The 19,838-nt window shown below is 41.8% G+C and overlaps 4 protein-coding genes across 7 annotated transcripts; 2 read left to right on the forward strand and 2 right to left on the reverse strand.

The window, feature by feature from the left end:
* Positions 1-1,722: 1,722 nt before the first annotated feature.
* Positions 1,723-2,695, forward strand: LOC129597220 (uncharacterized). Of its 2 annotated transcripts, XM_055494686.1 has the most exons (4): positions 1,723-1,958; positions 2,238-2,315; positions 2,384-2,467; positions 2,566-2,695. In XM_055494686.1, exons 1-4 carry the CDS (start codon positions 1,763-1,765, stop codon positions 2,571-2,573), a joined length of 366 nt encoding a protein of 121 aa, XP_055350661.1. In that variant the 5' UTR covers positions 1,723-1,762; the 3' UTR covers positions 2,574-2,695. The 2 variants fall into 2 exon arrangements, with proteins under 2 accessions (XP_055350661.1, XP_055350662.1); XM_055494687.1 differs by lacking the exon at positions 2,238-2,315.
* A 143-nt stretch (positions 2,696-2,838) lies between these two features.
* LOC129597219 (uncharacterized) lies at positions 2,839-3,772 on the forward strand. 2 transcript variants are annotated; one of them, XR_008691542.1, is made up of 3 exons: positions 2,839-3,032; positions 3,139-3,519; positions 3,555-3,772. XR_008691542.1 is itself a non-coding variant. In XM_055494685.1 (2 exons), exons 1-2 carry the CDS (start codon positions 2,867-2,869, stop codon positions 3,513-3,515), a joined length of 543 nt encoding a protein of 180 aa, XP_055350660.1. In that variant the 5' UTR covers positions 2,839-2,866; the 3' UTR covers positions 3,516-3,524. The 2 variants fall into 2 exon arrangements, 1 of the variants encoding a protein (XP_055350660.1); XM_055494685.1 differs by lacking the exon at positions 3,555-3,772 and having other exon boundaries at positions 3,139-3,524.
* On the reverse strand, positions 3,062-9,805 carry LOC129597218 (suppressor of tumorigenicity 14 protein-like). Of its 2 annotated transcripts, XM_055494683.1 has the most exons (19): positions 9,573-9,805; positions 7,459-7,574; positions 7,290-7,384; positions 7,180-7,217; positions 7,019-7,111; positions 6,690-6,803; positions 6,464-6,623; positions 6,267-6,404; positions 5,820-6,082; positions 5,709-5,737; positions 5,512-5,579; positions 5,426-5,458; positions 5,258-5,365; positions 5,039-5,193; positions 4,764-4,914; positions 4,661-4,701; positions 4,480-4,607; positions 4,210-4,274; positions 3,062-3,900 (listed from the first exon to the last, which is right to left on the reverse strand). In XM_055494683.1, the coding sequence occupies exons 1-18, from the start codon at positions 9,628-9,630 to the stop codon at positions 4,215-4,217; spliced, it is 1,848 nt and encodes a 615-aa protein (XP_055350658.1). In that variant the 5' UTR covers positions 9,631-9,805; the 3' UTR covers positions 3,062-3,900; positions 4,210-4,214. The 2 variants fall into 2 exon arrangements, with proteins under 2 accessions (XP_055350658.1, XP_055350657.1); XM_055494682.1 differs by lacking the exon at positions 3,062-3,900 and having other exon boundaries at positions 3,983-4,274.
* A 211-nt stretch (positions 9,806-10,016) lies between these two features.
* Positions 10,017-19,288, reverse strand: LOC129597217 (Fanconi anemia group J protein homolog). Its single transcript, XM_055494681.1, has 15 exons — positions 18,565-19,288; positions 17,944-18,061; positions 17,573-17,695; positions 17,091-17,155; positions 16,547-16,719; positions 16,194-16,283; positions 15,952-15,979; positions 15,731-15,868; positions 15,552-15,665; positions 14,382-14,864; positions 12,756-13,421; positions 12,022-12,282; positions 11,014-11,113; positions 10,803-10,889; positions 10,017-10,586 (listed from the first exon to the last, which is right to left on the reverse strand). The coding sequence occupies exons 1-15, from the start codon at positions 18,769-18,771 to the stop codon at positions 10,264-10,266; spliced, it is 2,976 nt and encodes a 991-aa protein (XP_055350656.1). The 5' UTR covers positions 18,772-19,288; the 3' UTR covers positions 10,017-10,263.
* Positions 19,289-19,838: the final 550 nt, after the last annotated feature.

A 19,838-nucleotide genomic window follows, 5' to 3' on the forward strand; every position in this document is an offset into this window, starting at 1 on the left:
TTTTGCCCTCTGCTTTCGCTGTAAGTATCGCTTCCGTATGCAATCATGTATACGATAAGCGGGCTTATCGCTATGCTTTTCACACTGTCGCACAAAATTAACGTAGTGCAGAAAAGTTCGGATATACCGCCGTACAGGCCTATACTGCACCGTACTTGTAACAGTCATGTTACGCTCAGGTTCTCAACAGCAGAGTCCAACAGCAGAACAAGAAAGCCAAACCTAAGCAACCATGAATTTTTATAATGCGCTAATGGATTGCGAGTGCCCTAGGTTGTCTTCCTCATCTAGAGTAGATATTCTGTCTGCAGATTTCTGCTCTGGTCGATAAGACTTATTGCAACGTAGACTTATTGAAACGCGCTTGTACATATAATACATATATATAGATTAGCTCACAACATTCACTGTTTTTACCCTCTGCACTGTTAGTAACTGCAATAATATGGCCTGGATTCTGATTTTTACCAATATCTGCTTGTAAATGTAACGTTTTTGAACATCTTTAATCATGATTGAGTCTTTCGGCAGCAATTGCACATATGTTTATGACAGTAAAAACAGCTTAGTAGGTTACGGTCCCTTTGGTTCTGTTTACACAGCCACCGTAAAAGAGCGTGGTGATTTTACCGGTCCGGAACAAGTGGCTGTTAAGGAAATCTATCGAGACTCATCATTCAGTGGACCATTGTTTCTGTACGAAGATGTTCGCAGTAGGTGCGAAGTCTTGTTACAACTTAAGCACGAGAACTTGGTTGGGTACTACAGAATTACCATTCGAGAAGTAGCTAAAGGAACCGTGATGGAGATCATGATGGATCACTTTCCGGGTATGGGCTTCATCGTTAGACACTTTGGAAACTCATATGTTATTTTTGGGGCATTTGTATGATGCATGGGACTCCCTCAGTTAGACGTGGTAAAGCTCAAAACCAACTTAGCCAAAACATTTTCTTATTAATTTTGCAGAAAGCCACTTGAGTCAATTTTAAAGAACAGGCCAAGGGAAAGTTTGTCCTTGATCAATCTGACAGATTTCGCGAAGCAGATTGCTAATGGCTTAGTATTTCTGCATAAAAACGGAATTGTGCATTGCGATATTAAACCAGCGAATACATAGTTGCAAGGGAAAGCAAATGGAGGATACAATTTGCACATTGGCTGTTTAGAGAATGTTGTCAGGATACAGCAAAGCAGCACACGTACGAACGACATAGCACAACTGCGTGGAACCATGCGGTATATGTCACCCGAAATGCTGCGCCGTTTTATGGCATTTACCACAGACCCACCCCCTGGCAGGAAAACAGATGTGTGGAGTCTCGGTTGTGTTATTCTTGATCTAGTTGACTTTCATTATGGCATCAAAGAAAGATGGTTGAAGAAAAACGGAACTGCGGAAAAGTTTCTGACAGATGATGCAAGTGCTGAAGCGATCGCCTTAATGGTTGTGAAAGGCTACTTCCCAGTGGTACCGGACGGCATTCACAAAGGGATCAAATCAGTTTTGGAAGTTTGTCTATGCGATGTCATCTCACGTTGCCCGTCTAAAGACGTACTGGAACTATTGCGCAACATTGTCCATGAAGTGACAGCGGTCAGGTCTTTCGACAGCTCTTGCACTTACCATTACGATCACAGTAATGACCAGATAGGAGGAGGTGCTTCCGGCTGGGTCACCCAGCCGGAAGCACCTCCTCCTATAGCCTGGGTCTATAAAGCAGTTATAAAGATACGTGGAAACTTCACCGGCAACGATGTCATGGTGGTGAAGAGGATTTTTCTGAAGGACGAGATAAGCGGGAATGTGGGGAAACATCGGGTGGGCGCAACTGATGGATTAGTGTGGTTACCTTTATTGTCAGTTAAGCATGACAATGTGATGGCCTATTATAAAATAATTATCGAAAAGAAGCAAGCGGGAACCATAATTGAATTGCTGATGGACTATATTCCAGGTTTGTAGCATTTACGAGCAGTACCAGCTAGCTACCAGCCTTCCACGTGCAAGTATATTTGGAAAGTCATTTTTGCGTATAACTTTACTGGCTGCTTATTATGCGTATAACATGACTAGCTGCTTGTATACTCTTTTACGTTATAAGCAGCAACTGTACATGTACAACCACCACTACTAGCAGTACTTCTACTGCGATTCGCAGTGATTGTACGGTTTCTGGTCAACTTTCTGCTTATACATTCGCAGTTACTCGCAGTCTTTGAACATGCTTACATAGGATTCAGGATTGCAAAAGGGCAGCAAAATTGTAGAAAAGCGAATTGTCGGTCGGCAGTCTGTCGGTCAGCAAAACGGAGTAAACTGACGTGCTACCATTTGAAAATAGTAAAACAATTGAATTATTTTATTATCAGTATTTTGCAGACGGAGATTTGACGACGTTTACCAAATCCAGTGAACCGCTATCTTGGGCCAACGTGGTCGACTTTGCGCAGCAAATCGGAACTGGTTTGATGTTTTTACACTCTAGAAACTTCGTGCACTGCGACCTGAAACCAGCAAACATATTATTGCGACGGCACATTGGGAAAACTTTTAACTTGCAGATCGCTGATCTGGATGATGGTGTCATAACCGAACATAGCCGCGTATGCAGCAAAGATGGCGGAAAACTCAAGGCTACGGCACGGTATATGTCACCGGAAATGGCAAAGGCGTTTGTTGAAACCGATTGTGGCTTGCCGGGAAGAAAAACCGACGTGTGGAGTCTTGGTTGCATAATCATAGACTTAATGGATTGTCATTACGGCAATCTTGACAAATGGTTTCAAGGTGGACGGAAATGGATATACGCGAATGTGAATTTCTGATAAAAGTGATGGAGCTCCTACAATATTTCGAATTGCGATGGGTTTCGTACCGCTCATGCTTCCATCTATACATGGAAGAATTATTGAGGCAACAAGAAACTGCTTCTGCGAGAACATTAAACAGCGAGACTCTTCAACAGAGTTACTTGAAAAGTTAAAGAAGCTTGATCCTGGACTCGGCGAGATGAACAATGGATCGTCAGGTACTCACACTGTATTTGTACATATTACCTAATTATGTGATACGTGTACAGTATAACCGAACGATGTGACAAAATGTACTGTACTAGTTGCTTTTATTTGCTGCAGCAAGGTTGAGCCGAATTTCGGATGATTACACCGCGCTCTTGCGAGTGATAAACTCCACAGTTGGAAAAGAGCCGGAAGACGTGCAACTGGCTGTGGCATGGGTCATAAAAAACCGCGGGGATCAGGATCGTGCCGAATGGGGTGGCGGTTCCATCGCCTCGGTGTGTGGCCATCTGGAGTCGCTCGGGAGTTTTAAAAACGATACCGCCGAGTTACACGATGCGAATTCTCAAAAGAAAACTGAAAGCTGGCTGGAGAGGGCGTACGACCGCCCGGATCCTACGGAAGGAGCCGTGTACTTTACCAAAAAGAAAAACGAAACACAACGGTCACTGTGTAAAATTGCGGGATACTGGTTCCAAACGGAACTGGAGTAAGAAAGTTAGCAGTTAGAAGGTTAGCAAGTTAGCAGTTAGAAAGTGAAAGTTAGCAGATACATGTCCTACTTTTTTCGTACTAATGTTTCAAGTTTTTCACTAGCCTAGCGATCATACGTACATGTATGTACTTTGAATTTTTTATTACTTCAAACCATCATTATATAAAAATGTATCAAATGCAATTAGAAAAACAAAAGCTCGTTAAATAACTCAGCTTTCTCCACGGTGCTCATGGCTGAAACTGCGCCACCCCGCTGCGTCTCTATCTAGAGACAGTCACTGTCGTAGAAATTGGTGCTTGTACTCTTTTTTTGTGTGCCTCAAATCGCCGCATCCATCGTATCTTCAAATTTTTTTGTTGTTTCGCGTGCTGTCCGTAATACTGTCAAATGACGGGGTTTGCAGTGTTTTCCACTATGTACTGTACTACAATGGGGCTTCCCTCGTCTCGGAAAGGTGCATCGTTTTTCATTAATTAAGTAACAATTTTTTATTACAGTTAAATAATCCGCAGAACAGTCAATTTCAAAGCAGGTATATTTTTTATTTTCAAACAATTTTTGGTAGTTTTTCAACAAGACATTTGTATACAGTCGACAATGTAGGTGTGAGCAGTCGTTTAATCAAGTAGGAATGGAATGCACGCGGCGTTATAGTCAGTGCACTAAACACAAAGTACTATAGCTGTTACCAAGTCTAGTTGTTGGCCATAATTTCGTATATCCAATTCATCGCGTAAGCGGTGTTGGCGTAGACCTGTAATACCGAACCAGCTTATTAGAATTATCTGTATGCATTGGCTGCGCGTGTTAATAATAGCGGTCTATGACTGTTGAAACCAAATAAAAATTAATCCGACATCCGAAAGAAACCGTACGGGATGAAGCGGAATTGGCAGTATTGAAACCGTACGGGACAAGATTGAACTGGCAGGATCGAAAACACTAAAATAAATTCATACCGCGGGAAAATCGATGTGCGCACAAGTCGGTGGTCCCCAGCTAACAATCCCGGCTACCATGTATTTGTTGTATTGGTTCTTGCAGACAAAAGGTCCGCCCGAGTCTCCGTGGCAGGTGTTCTTCCCGCCTAGCCAGTTTCCAGTTAAAAGCATGCACGCTCGTTAAATGAAATCAACATACCGATTCCCAAGAATCCCGAGCAGATCATGCGATCATTGATCCTGAGAGAAAAACACGACATTATTTTAAGTTTTTAACCGGTTTCTAATAAAAAGCTGCTCACTTGTTCGGACCGTGCATCTCACCACAAACGGTTCGGTTAACCACCGGTACGGTCACGTGGCGCAGTGGTTTACCACCGTTTCGTGTTTGCGGTGCCAGGTTCGCAAATGTTTCCGGATTAGGAACCCACCCACCGGTATTTCGCCCCCAACCTGACAGAATTACAGAACATTACCCGTAAACAATAATAAGCGATAAAGATAAACCGTCCAAATTGCGAAGACATAAACGCACAAAATCGAAAATTAAACGAATGAAAAGGTAAAAGATTCGTACCGGATGCTATGCACATGGTATCGGGCGCGACCTCTTGTCCTTGCCGGGGTAAACATGCCGGTACGACGTTCTTGCGGAATTTGATTGGTTGCTTGGTTTTAATCATGCAGTAATCGAAATCCGTGGTGCGTGGATTGGTGCCGTAATACGGATGGCTGTACATTAACTCAACTTTTGACACATTATTTTAATTTACCAAACTTTTAAAATGCGGTTTACCATAGCACCGTCTCGAATTCCATATCAGTACCGAGATCGTCGTTTGCGCTCAAGAGCACGTCATGCCCACCGACGCGGCCTCTGAACTGCGGCGCCGAACTGGGTCCCCTATTAACATCCGTTAACCTCTACATGCTTCTAACAAATAATTAATTCTGGAAGAATTACCCAGTAAAACAGTGCCCTGCGGTTAAGATCCACCTAAAAATGATACTTTAAGGTTTGCGGAACACCAGCCTCTACTTTCTCTTAACCTGTTAGAAATGATAGTTCCACCACAAAACTGACTGTTGCCTGCCGCGCGCAGCATCGCCACTTGCCACTACAAACACAACCATTCCCTTTCGTTATGTCAATAAAAATGAAGAAATTACAAAATGTTAAGGACTCAGTAGGCCATCAGGAGCTTCACGCTATAATAGTAAAGTAAGGGAAGTCTGTCATCGTTTACCGGTACGGAATACGGATTCGCTTCGATGCCTGCAATATGCGTAGACCTCCTTTAAACGATGTAGAAATGACCGTACATTCCAAAAATGAAAGGTCAAGATTGCCGCTGTACCTCCAATAATTCGGGCGCTTTCACTGTGCATCGGGAAATGCGCGACCCCGCAGTCGGGATAGCAGTATTCGTGTTTCTCATCGGATCCATCGGCACAGTGCACGATGCCGTCACACTGCTGCTCCACCGATACACAGCCCAACGCCGGATTATCACAGGCCTGGTATCCGGCTCGACACGCCACCAACGATAAGGCGATATCGAAACCGGCGCCTTCCTGTACGTCATCAGCGACGAACGTAAAGACCAGCTGCGACGTGTTTCTGCAGAAAAGCACGGAAAGGCATTTCGAGGTTAGTAAACTTTATGTTGTACATATTGTACATGCAGTTTTAAACTGAAAAATTTATATAGGTACTTTGATAAAATGGAAAATGGTTACATGAAACGTTTGTGAACGACAAACTAACGCTTTTCGAAAGGTCACCGGTCTGCCTTTATGCTTACTCGAATCGCAGCTTCATCAGCTCGTTGTCGCTGCAGAAGCGCTGAACGACATTATTGCTGATATCGGTGATGGTCAGCGAATCATAACACCATCGATCCAAATCGAATAACCGAGCGTCCACCAGCACCGGGTAATTCCTACAAACATTGGTCAAATCCTTTATTCAATTTCTGCCAATGGGTGTAAAGTTGCATACGGATTGGTTCGGACAGTCCACGTGCAGTGCTGATTGGGCGGATAATTGGCGGGAAACGACGGTGAACGGATTTCGAAAGTATCCGTCAACTGCGTCAAATCGACGGTGTGATTGCACTGGGTCGACGGGCTGGGAGGCGCCCAATCGAAAAACTCCAGTTCTACCAAAGAAACCTTGGATTTAGTATGACGGACGGTTTGCAGTAAGACTTGACAAATTTTCTTACCGGCTTTCCAACCGCGTCCCTGTGTGCCGTAATCGGTACAAAAATCCACGATAATTCGATTGGTGCGGGATGTGTACGAAAATGAGAAGTTGCTGTAAGTTCCACAAACCGGGCCTGAAACAAAAGAATTATAAATAAATAAATAACAATAATTTAATTATAAATAAATACATAAATAATATTGTAATAAGTAGGTAAGAAATAATTAAATTCTAGTAAGCAGTTAAATCATAAAAATTTAAAATAAAGATTATCAATATAAATAAACAAAAAAGGCTGTGATGTCAATGGGAAAAATTTTTTCGGAAATCGGAAAAATTGTTACCGACCGATAACGGGATGGGTAAGGGTTTCGATGTCCCGGCAAACTTTAGCCACGTTATGACTGCTCAGGAGGGTTGTCGCATTGACTGCCGGAGAAACTGTGAAAACAGCGAAATCTTAATTTGATGTCAATTTTAAAAAGTGTCACTTTCCTATCTTCACTCACACGGCGGAAATTCGTAGACATTGACGAAATCCATATTACTGTTAGAAACAATTAGAATTTCAGAGTATGAATCTAGGCCGGTTTATAAAACACAGGATATACTGCTTTACCACTGTCCATGTTCTCCTTCTTCTACGTCAAAAATTCCGTTGACATTGATACGAATTCGCCGGTTGGACGGCACAGTAACAACCCATCGGCACCACTTCAGCCAAACATGAATGAATTAAATTTTGATCAAGCGATACGGTTTGACGTATTAATGAACAAGCTCCTTACAGTGTAAGGTAAATAATTTCCGGCTTCGTCAAAATTATCGCTGGATATGGACGCAGTGTCGGTGGCGGCGGTGAAGGTCAAGTCGCGGACCTCCTGACATCCATGCTGTCCGTGCACTATGCGCAATATAAGCAAACGAGCACCACAATTATGCAATCAGCTATGCAAGACTGTACGACTTACGAGTACTATCATCAATTAAGCAATTAAGGAGATACGAAATTACATTATTAAAATTTGTAAAAAACAAGATAATAAATCCTAAAATATTAAAAAATCTTAAATTAAAAAATTAAATCATAATAATTGCTACAGAACTTAATAGTAACACCTACGGTATATCGGTTACTATTCGGCACCACTGTACAAGTAATTCTACAATAATTGATTAAGCAATAATTAAGAGTGATAATATGATCGACTGAAGCGAAGCGAAGGTCCTCTATGCTCAAGAAAACAGGTATTTCTGTCCGTCGGTCACGTTCCTAAAATCCTGTCGGTCACACCGACATATGCATAGTGCGACTATAGCTATCACTCGAAGTACTGCCCTGTCGGTCACTTAGTTTTAACTTTTAAGCAAAATACTTTTAAGAAGTTAAAAGTCAAGTACCTATATACTTGTATATATTAAAATATTAAAGCCCAGATATTTATCGATTGTTGTGTGTTTGGATTAAAGGTCAAGTTGAACCGGCATGACTTCATAAAGTGTCGTTTTTGAAAAGTTTGAAAGCAGTAAATCCCGATTTGTGCAGCAACAGACCAGAATCGAAAGGGATCAGTTCTGTGCCGCGCAGCAAAACCAGTACCGTCGCAGAGGTCATCCGTTCGCCGTGTACCAACGCAAACAGTTGCGAGTATCCTTTAATAAGCTTTTGGGCAATTAATCAAGTATAGGCCGGAGTAGCTCAACATCACAACTAAACGAAAAAACAATGCGCTGGATGAAAAACATCAAAATACCCGCCAAGCAAAGAGTGCGAATATGCAGCCCGAACGACGGCGATCCAGTCAGGGACCGGGAAGCAGCTGCCCGTAGACGATGCGCCATCGCACAATCTGGACAAGAATAGAGCGCTAACCGGCGAAATAGAACGCACCGCTGTGCGTCATACAGCAACGGCAACAATTAATGCCACATATTCTAGCAACAGCTCCGAAATGGTTAACCTGCACGGAACGCACCAAACCTTAGCCCGCATTAAAACCAATAAAAAAGCTGCAGGGTCAGGCATAGTCGAAACATGTGCACAGCTAATGGGCTTAAGCGGGGCACTATGATGTGTGCGGGCAAGACCACTAGATGCCCATCTAGAGTTCTTGGTGTGGGACATATATAGTTAACAAGCCGAGGAGTTCGTCGCCAGACTCACTGCCACACTGTCTGTAAATATCGGTAAAATTTCACAAGTACTCTGGACTTTAAGTTTATTTACAACTGTATGGCCACAACAACCCATCACCATGAAACGGACGGAACAGTCGGAAAATTGCGTTAAGCTCTGTCTTCTTTAACGTTAGCTTCGGCCATTACAATACATAACGGATAAAGAATTGCTTGCGAGAGAGCAGTCTTCCATAATTATTGAAAAACGAAAACTCGCATCCGGTCTTATTTGCGAAGGCTTCTTACGCGTGAAAATACGAAGCGATTTGGCGGTATAGAGTTAGTCTTCCCGTTTAGCATTATGCAGTCCATTAAGCAAAGAATTAGAAAACTACCCCTCAAAAGAAGGCTTTAATTAAAAAGCTGTGGGCAGGCGCTCTATTTCCATTAAATATATCGAAAATAATTTATCTAGGTAATTAATGTCCGAAATGTGGTGTTCAACCTCTTCACGGACATCACAGTCAGTAAAAACAACAGTCTGCTGCGTCTATGCGTATATGTAATTCTGTTTTTGGCTTCGCTTCGGTCTTCTAGTGCTGGCCAATAGCGGTGCACTTCCCTAGTAACAACTATTGTACTTCAACAAACTCTTTCTTTAAAAAACAATAAAAATTAAATACTTGTTACTTACAAATACATACACAGTATGCATGTATGTACTCTGTATAAAACAGTTATAGGTACTAAGAGTTATCACTTAAAAGACAAAAAACACGCGTACCGGAAGCGGCGCTGATCAGTGCAATAAGCACTACGAAGCTAGCGATCCTTCTATCCATATTCCGTGGATCACCGGGTTTTAAAAAACAAAGCTAGACTGAAGTCTGAAACCAACGTTAATCGTTCAGCTGATCATGCGATCTATCTCAATGCAGCTGGCTGCGGCTCAACCAAAACACCTTACGCTACGATTGTTCCCAATAGAGTACTGTTGTACCGGGTAACCAGTAATCCACACAGAGAAACGTCGATAATCTCATTAGCAACGTTTTGTTCTTTAATGGAACAGGAACAATGGCGATTCAAAATATTTTCATTGTAAATCATAACGCGATAAGATACAGTACCACGCAGCGCATGTATCGACCGGAAACCATAATTTCACCGCACTGATATCATGCCGCATGTCGACAAGCGTGATTAACGAATATCGGCGAAAATACCGTTAGTGTGTTAGTGTTTATTACAAATATTTTCATAATGTTTGCATAATTCTTTCCATCTTCATGCACAGAATATTAGTAAGGCATATATTTCTAAAAAAGTTATTATCAAAGAAAGAAAAAACAAATTCAAAGAGCTTAATCACAAAAATTCGGAAGAAAAACAGAGATTAGAAAAATGAGCAACGCAATACTCCATCGGGCGGCGGCCACTTGAGATACAACAAGTAACAATCCCAACAATTCCCGTTAATAGATCCCGCGCTTCTTTTTCCGCACATTAAACTGCCGCTCCCCCGTCGGCGGGGACGGCGCTGACGATTTCGTGACAAACGGCGGCGCGGACAATTGTCGGGAGATGGTGGAGGGTCCCGGCTTAAGTTTTAATGGTGAATCTTCGTCATCCGTCAGAATCTGCTCATCCAACATCTCCTGCAACGGGCGCTCTTCCAGTGGTGGCGCGACGGGCTGCATGGCCAGGCGGTGCGCCACAAACGCCCGCAGACTGTTCATGGGATCGGCGAAATCGCGGAAGTTTCTTTTAATCCGCTGTCGCACCCATTTGGACAAACCTGCACCAGCAAACGCGGGGTTATTATTCAAATTTAATATCCAACAAAAATAAATGTAATATCCAAATATTTATATAATACATGACTTAATCTTACATATGTTTTTGAAAAAAATATAAATACAAAAAATAAACCTAAAAATTATTCAAATTAAATAAAAATGATTAAAAAAACAGAAAAGATATTCGAGAAAGTTGGTAAAGATTTTTTGCCCACCATCGACGAATTTTGGGTTCATGAAGCGCTGCTCCAACAGGATTAATGCGCCCCAGTCATGTTTATGACGAAGACATCGTCCCAAGGCTAAAACAAATTAAGAACAGTGTATCTGTTACCGTTGTTAACCGGCAGAACGGCATAAATACGACTAATCAGTAAATAATAAGACTAATCAATAAAAATGAACAAATCGTGTAAAGCAGCAAACCTTGGTTAATGGCTCGGAAGGCTTGAATATCGTACCATTCATCACCGGATAACAATCCCAAATTTCTCCGCGCATCATTATACTGGCGTTTCATTTTCACCTGCAATGAAATCGATCAGCGGTGTACTGATCGAAGCAGCATACCCTTTCCTAATAGCTTCCAGAAATTCGATTTACTAATAAAAAAAAACAAGAAAGTACTGTGGCACCCGGCTCCACTCGATGCGTAGGAAGCCGCCACAGCCATATTGGGAAAGTTTAAAACCACGATTTTGTTCCATTTCGCAATACACAACAGCTGACATTATCACAAGTTTTTTTCTCTTAAATTTTCAGTATCCCCGAAGACACGAATCACTGAATCTCGATTTCGTGCCTTTCTTTTAAGCCATCGCTTGACTCATATAAACTCCTAGCCGGTTTTAAAAGCCCGCCATCCAAACACGGCTAACTAAAAATAATTCTACCTAGACAAATTATTCAGGAAAGGCGAAAAAATACTTAGAAAAGGAAAATCACTATTCAGATACGCGAGCAATGGTAACGGTTGCCGACATTACTACATGCGTAATGTTTGCGTTGTTATCAGCCACTGCACTACAACTCTTCATTAAAAAGTGTGCTGTTGCTCTTGAGTCATGACAATCATTCACAATCCTTCGAAAATTTCTCACTTTAAGAAAACGAAGTCATCACGGACTTCTAACCACCACAACGGAAGGTCTTTTAAATTAAATTGAGTTAAATTAAACAAATTATTTTAATTAAGTTAAATTAAATTGAGCAAACGTTTAGCGCACAATCTAACACACTCCATAATATCTCAAGAAAAAAAAAATTTTATTATGCACCCAATTTTTTTCAAGAATAGGGTACTGATTAATAATCAGTGATTATATGCTGAAAATAATACGCCAGTGACATTTTGCGTTATTATCCAAAAACTTTTCTTTGAAAAAAAAATTATTTTTTTATTGATCTGCTCACTACGGAAAATCACGTGCCCACCTGTGTGTCCTGAAAATACGGATAGGGTATGCCCACGGCAATCACGGCGCGGGCATTATCATCGGCAAAATCCAATCCCTCACTGATCTTCCCGCGGTAAACGCCGAACATTAGCGCCCCATCCTGACCCTCATGCAAGCCGGTGCCGCGGATCGCTTGATAAAATGTCTCCAGGATGGCGGCGAAGACGTTCTTATCCGCGCGCTGCGGTTCTTGCAGCACGACTTTCTTCTCCTCCAGTGCCTCGTAGATTCCATTTAACTGCATATTAAAACAGAAACATTCTAAACAGATTGGAAGAATTAACAGAAACAACGAAAAACGACAGATTCGAAAACCCGGTAAACCTATATTTTTATTCTTTCTTGTTCATACTTACTGAATCTACCGAAAAAGAACCTAAAAAATTAATTAATGAAATACAAGGAGTCAAGGACTAATTAAGCCATCATAATGTTTTATATGTTTACGCTAACAGATTCCAATAAATGATCGAAGTGTTTTTATCGTAGCCGTTATTCTACAATCTTTTCTACAGCTTTAGGAAGTTGTGGAAAAGAAAGCTGAGATCATACGTACAAATAAAACTCAGTTTATAAATTCAAAAAATCATAAAAGTAAAACCAAATTTAAAAAATGTATAAAACTCACTGAAAATTACTTAATTATAAAATTGTTCTATGATCAACCAATTGCGTAGATTTATATTATTAGAGTTTTATTGATCCATTCACCTTCCATCGAGTGATCATCGTGTCCATGGCCTTATACGACGTGAAAAAGCACAGCACCCCCTTAGGGACCGCCTGGCACACCTGCAGCACGGCATTGCCCAGATCATCCTGATACGCCAGCGTCTGCACGTTCTTATACGTCCCGCACAACGTCGTCCGCGCCGGCCCCTGTCCAATGACCCCCGCCCACACCTGTCCATCCTCAATAACGTGCGGCGCCTCGAACTTCACCTGAAACTCGAGCCCCAACTCCGACTGGAACGACGCCATAGGCGACAGCGTCCCCGATGTCAACACCACCGCGTGGCACACCTTGAAGTCCCCGAAGGCCACCGCCGGATTGAGACACCAGAAATTTAAGGTAATATTCCACTGCGGTATGGCAGTGCCGCGGCGGTGTTTGCGCTGACGGAAGTATTCCATATCGCTGCGGAAGGAGATGGGCTCCTTGACGACGACGATGTTGTAGTCGGCGGCGTGCTGGCAGTCGTTGCGGTACAGGTAGTCCAGGACGACGGAGAGGCTGCCGACGAGGAGCAGCGCGGCGGAGGAGACTTTCTTCTTGGCGCTCGGACCATCGCCGGCATCACCGGCGTAGATGCGCCCGTACTCGGATTGTTCTTCTTCCGTGGCGTTTTTGTCGTTGTACAACGCCTCCACGTTTTTCTGCAAAATCATTGGCTTCGTCCCGCACACTGTCCGATTGTGGTAAATAATCAGCATTTTCTAGAAGTTACTTATATTCGATACAAACTGAAAAAGTGAAAAATTGTAACTGAATATTTTAAATCATCCGTTTCACAAAAACTTTATAAAAAGTTCAACTAAAACATCACTAAACTACGGTGTGATTTATGTTTCCGATGTAGTGTGTTGCATTCAACAATGAGAGTTTAGTCTTGACGACCACTAAACTACAGCAACTGAGTATTGCAAGACACATTCACCAAGCCTTACTGTGATGAACGGTGCGTATGAAATTCCTTAATTTACGATACTTAAAACACGTAATGAATAATTCACTGTAAAACTGGACAACTTTTTCCGCGTCAAAAGAAAAATTCAATCAGAAAACCGAAAAATTAATTCTACTTCTGGCACAAATACTATCGATACTACAAAGTACAACGACGATTTCGCTCACAGCTACCTCGCAAAATTTTGCCATTCAATTTTAGCCACTCGACTACGAGCACTACATTAAAATGCAACTGCATTTTAATGTAGTGCATGAATTTTAATGTAGTGCATGCATCATTAGAATGCATGATAAGAAAATACGGTAGTTTTTCCTGTGTTGAACGTTAGGAAGAAAATGTCATAAATTATCGATACTACTATACAAAATATCAAATAATTAACAGAAAATTTTATACAACTTTTCCAGAACCAAAAATAGATTTCTGTCGAAAACCTCAAGAAAAACAACGTTAATCTTCAAACAGCATAATTATTGGTAGTGTACGCTAAACACTCAAACGTATTACTATTATGGAAGCTGAGAGCCACTCCACTACAACGCTGTTCATTTACCTATACTGTATAAGGCATATAATTATGTTAAAAATAACACAATGCGAGGAATTAACGATTTTCCAATAAGTCTGCAACACAGCAACACGGTACCTTGAAGGCGGGGAATTCTTTCGGCCCGAGGTGCAGTCGGGTGGCGATGGCGATCATATCCCGTCCCGTGATGACCCGATTGGCCGCGCTGTTAATGCCCACCTCCAGATTGTCCGCGGCTTCCTCCACCCACCCCTCCAACGGCTGCAGCACCCGCAGCAGATCCATGACAATCTCGTATAACGCCGCCGGACTGATATGCTCCCCGCTGTCCATGGAGTACTTGGCCGCCTGGTCGCTCAACTCGCGCGCCGTGAACTGCAGGTCCTGGATGGCCATCTTCAGGTTGTCCAGTTGCAGAATGTAGGAGGCCGCTTCGCGAGCGGCATCCTCCATGTTGTGGCCCTCGTCGAAGATGACGATGGCGTTGTCCAGGCTGATCTGCATGGTGGCCCGGATCTTGGCGTCCACGAGGTAGTTGTACGGGGTAAAGATCAGCTGGGCGCCGTCGCGCAGCTCACGCGAGGCGAAATACGGGCAAAACTGTCAACAGTGCGAATTCCAGTAAAAAAAATTCTGAGACCTCATCTCAAATAAACCTTAAAAAATTCCGTTCAAAAATTCTAATCTACAGAATCAATAAGTTCTAATCATTTCTGAATAATTTCTAATAATAATATTTAATTAATTTATAAAAATTTCTGAAATTTTGATCTATAGGTATACTGACGAAAATTTGACAAATATCACAGCGAACAAAAATTCTTAACTGAAAAGCTGAATTATCTTACAAAAGCTCGAGCAGTACAAACACTTGGAATAAACACACTCAGATTCGTGTGGAAAAAGACAAAGATGATTCGATTATTCAAGCTCAAATAAGATCACTCAACAGCAGACAAAAACAGCTAAGCTTCTTAGATAAATTATCGACATTTTTGTATTTACAATACATATTAAAAACACCTATACAAGCTATATTTAATCTGACAAAGCGTTAATTTTCAGATTATTTGTATTTTCAATTTCCAAATAAGGAAATTTGATTCTAAAACCTGCAATCAAAAACATTTCAACTTCTCATATACATTTTAATAATTTTGTATAGTAAAACTATCTATACAGTACTTCAGTACGTCTTTAATTGGTAAAGAAGTTTTCAATTTGTAAAATTATTTGTGTTTTCAGTTATCCGCTGACAATTCCAAAAATGCAAAGACCTCCTCTTACACGGTGTTTCTTTCCAGATTTGACCAGATCTTCAATATCGAAGGCCGTTTTCAAATCGTAATTCTGCAACTGACCATGCGACACCGCTCGGCCCTTTCCGAAATAATCACAAGTCTGCAATACAAAAAAAACCCGCATTTTTTTTAAATGAGAATTTCTTTAAAAAAAATGCTGTGTACCTGGCCATCCAACGGATCGTCCGCATCCGTCGACATATCCATGGCTTCCTGAAAGGGATGCTTCTGGGCGTTCTCCAGCAGTCGCGAACAGTTCTCATTTTTATTCCCATGTTTCGAGACATACTCGTGGATGCAGTACTGTGAAAATGACAGAATTCATTATTTGTTTTACAATAATAACACGAGGCAGTATGGCTAAACGTAATGAAACATTCACATACCTGCTCGCGACTTCCCAGAATCGTCATCCTGCATTAAACCGCACCATGAGAAATCGCAAATAAAATCAGGAATAATCAAATTGTGTTTGAAAAATCAAATGTGTTTAACGCTCCTTTGTTCGCTACTTTTCCAACGAAAAAGCCAAAATTATTAAGCGCTACTCATTGATTATTTACTCGTCCGAAATAAATAAACTCAATTTTCTTAAAATCGAAAAATACTGTTTCGAATCAGAACTCACCGGCAGTTTTTGTAAGTCGTCTTACGCAGTTCCCGTATTAGCTGCGCGATCTGCTTGTGCGTCCGCGTGCAAAAGTAAATCTTCGGAATACTATGAAAAGCATACAGTTTCATGATTCATCACACAACTTTTACTCGCATTTATCGGACTCCATTTATGTATCCTTAACGAGCACTTACCCAGTTTGCTTTTAACACAATATATTATGTACTGAAATATTCATTTTTTTAAAAGTTAAACACCGCATACAAAAAAAGGAATAAAAAATTAGAAAAGAAAATAAAAATTAGATAAAAAATAAGTAAACCGTTTAAAATTACTGACTAGTAAGTACTGCACGGGCCATATTTTACCTGACTTCCGGTGTAGCAGTGGAAGCAGCAGCGGCGCTCATGCCTTCCAGCATTTGCAGTTTAGTGTCCATATCCACATCCATCGCGGCCCAACCAGCATCGGCCAGGCTTCCATCGCCGGCGCAACACGGCTGGTTGCCGCTGCAACCAGCTCCGTTTCCGTTGACCGATGTCTACATTAATATTTCACTGAGCATTTCACTTATTAAACTCTTTTTATCCTCCAGTCTTCCCTGTGCAATCTTTATTTCCAAACTTTAAATGGTAAATTTATTTTAGGATGCAAGTACTGCTTTAGGATACGATTTCCTGACGCTTGCCACCCAGGAAATGAAATCCCGATACAATCAAGTTACATTTAACACGCTGCACGAGGGAAAACTGCAGACCACTGTCGGTTAAAGCAGTGAGATGCCGATATAATTCGTCAGTAAAGGAAAAACGATCAACACAGAGCCTTTAAAAACGGGGATAAAATCAAAAAAACAATCCAAACGAAAAAAAAAATCAAAAAACGGAAATCGCAGGCTCGCAGCCACGGTACCTGAGTTTTCATGGGAGAAGCACCCCAACGGGAGTTTGCCGAACATCCCGATCCAGAAAAAAACGCTGAAGGGAAGATAATCCGAAATGTACACTACCGCAGAGGCACGCTATAATGTTTATATTACAGAGACATTAAAAAGTTATAAAAAAACAATAAAATACTTAAAAGTATAAAAAATGGTCAACTATCAGCGTCTGTCCCATTTTTTATTATTATCAATACTTCTACAGCATTTTTACTGCCATACAGGATCTCGTAATAAAAAAAATCCGAAGCAGCAAGCAGCGAAAAATCTGGAATGCATTTGTTAGTCAAGAAAAGTTGCCAAACATTAGAGGAAATTATCTCCTTTGAAAATACATTAAAAATTACAAGACTAAAATTAAAGCTTTTGTTCGCAATTTCATATAAAAACTCCTATAATCGTACTCGTAGTCATGTGCACCAAAAGTCCACCATTCCAGCTCGTTCGAACTTACCTGCGTTGAAAGATGTCGACTGATTTTCTTGATTTCCTCCCGGTTTGGTAGTAGACACCCCGGCTTCCAGTTGGGCCAACTGCTCGGCTATCATTGCGTTCTGTTTCTGTCGCGCTTCCGCTGCTGCAGAATTTCAGTGTATGTTGAAAAAGATACGGTCTAGCTATGTACTGTTATTCTGTACACAATCGTTAGTTTTTCCGGCACCCAAAAGTCACGAAAAATATCAGTAACACGGCCTCAAAAATAAATTTAGTATCTACTAAAAATTCGTCAACATAAACTGATATATAAAATAAGCATACAAATTTTAATTTATTATTTAACTATATTTTTGGAATTAATACGTGCAGCTGTATAATTGTATTTACCTTTAGCAATTAAGTGCATCTGATACGCTTGACTGGAACACAGAAGCGCTAAACTCTTTCCACTTCCCGTGGGGCTCTCCAGAAGTCCATTCTCCTTGTTTTTCAAGCATCGAAGTACCTAAATTCCAATTCATTCAGTGATATAAATGGCACAACGGCACAAAAAACCACATTAAATTCACGGTCAGTAAATCGCAAACGGCAGGCGAAAAACAACTTTCCTTAAAACAGCTGTGAAAAACACCCTAAAACTGATCGAAGATGCAAAACATTTTAAAAAACCACAAAAACCTAAGAAAATAAAAAAAAATTATAAGAACTGCCCCAGCAGAACAACAACGGAAACGATCCCAATATAAGAAAAATATTACAGTGGAAACAGACAAACAAAAATTTGAAAATTTAAAAATACTAAACATTACAAAAAAGCATAATCAGAAGAAAATCAGTACCCTAAAATTCCCAAAAAAATATCTGATGCATAAACTGTACGCACTAAAATACTACAGAAATCACCCAGAAAGGCAAGGTTTCAATTCATTTCTTTTTGACCAAATAAGTACTCTAATTTATCCGACCAGTACTCCAACATGCTGCACATGTTTATTGGCGCCAACCCACCTTGTCCATCAGGCCAATCTGCGATCCATAGGGTTTATGGGGGAACTGCACCTGCACCCCCTGCATCATCTGGCTCCACTTGGGCGCCACCACCACCTCCGGCTCCACCACGGATTTCGGTGCTTTCCCCCGTCCCCCGCGAAGCACGTTACCCACCCGCGGCAACACCTTTCGCGCCGACAGATCATCCTCCAGGTCCTCCATCATGGGCAGGATGTAGTGGTCCGCAATGTGCACAACGTCGGGGTCCCCGGGGGGCGACGGGGGCCGGGCGCCCCACACCCGCACCCGCCGCGGAACCGGGCCATCGTCGGATGATGCGGAGGATCCGTCGGACGCTGGGGGAAGGTGGGGATGCGGATTGAAGATCTGGCCGTTGACCAAGGAGGAACTGGACGGGGTTTTGGGGTGTATGGGGGCACGAGGGGCGATGGTGCTCGGTCGCCCCACACCCTCACACGCCGCGGAAGAGGGGCGTGGCTGGGGGATGCGGATGGATCGGCGGATGTTGGGGGAACGGGGTGGCGCGCGTTGAAGAGCTGGCCGTTGAAGGGTGAGGAGTTGGTGTTGGACTGGGAGCGTTTGACGGGCTGCCAGCCAGACATGATGAGCGCGATCAGCAGCGATAATTGTTGGGCATGGACCGTGTTTATTAAAACTTGTAAAGTATACGTTGATACCAAATGCGAAAAAGATTAAAAAACGACTTATAGATTTTGCTCGGATAAATTAAAATAACTGCGCTTATTGACATGAATTTTATCGCTTATGTTTCATGACTCATCTGGGCCAGCTGGTTGGAATTGGAAATGGAATGCGGTGGAAGAGCTGACTGGAACAGCCGCCACCGGAATTCCAGTTGCTTTTAAGTGCTAACGTTTGCACAGTAACCTCCTTAGCTCCTATAATTTGTTTACTTACCAGTTTGCTATTACAGAATGCTAGATTGTTAAAAAAATAATGGCACTGAGTTTTGCACTTTCTTGCATTATGTTAAAGTAATTAGACCTGAGGAAATGCGCCATGAAATTGTGCGGCGTGAGCCTTTGTTTCTACCGCCGTTTGACATCCGGTGAAACTTCACGCATCTGTATTCCATTGAGCCAACGAGCAATGGTGAAGCGCACTTCATGAATAAACATGTTTCAGTAGACACTAGAGTCGGTGACTAGACAGTTTACATTACATCCTCTCTGTTATCGTTAATTTTGTTGTTACTTTTTTGAGTGTTATCTACTACTGTAATGAACTTTCTTGGTCAAAATCAATTCGAA

Source organism: Paramacrobiotus metropolitanus, unplaced genomic scaffold (assembly GCF_019649055.1).
Source record: "Paramacrobiotus metropolitanus isolate TYO unplaced genomic scaffold, Prichtersi_v1.0 Parri_scaffold0000102, whole genome shotgun sequence".
NCBI classification, from domain to species: Eukaryota; Metazoa; Tardigrada; class Eutardigrada; order Parachela; family Macrobiotidae; genus Paramacrobiotus; species Paramacrobiotus metropolitanus.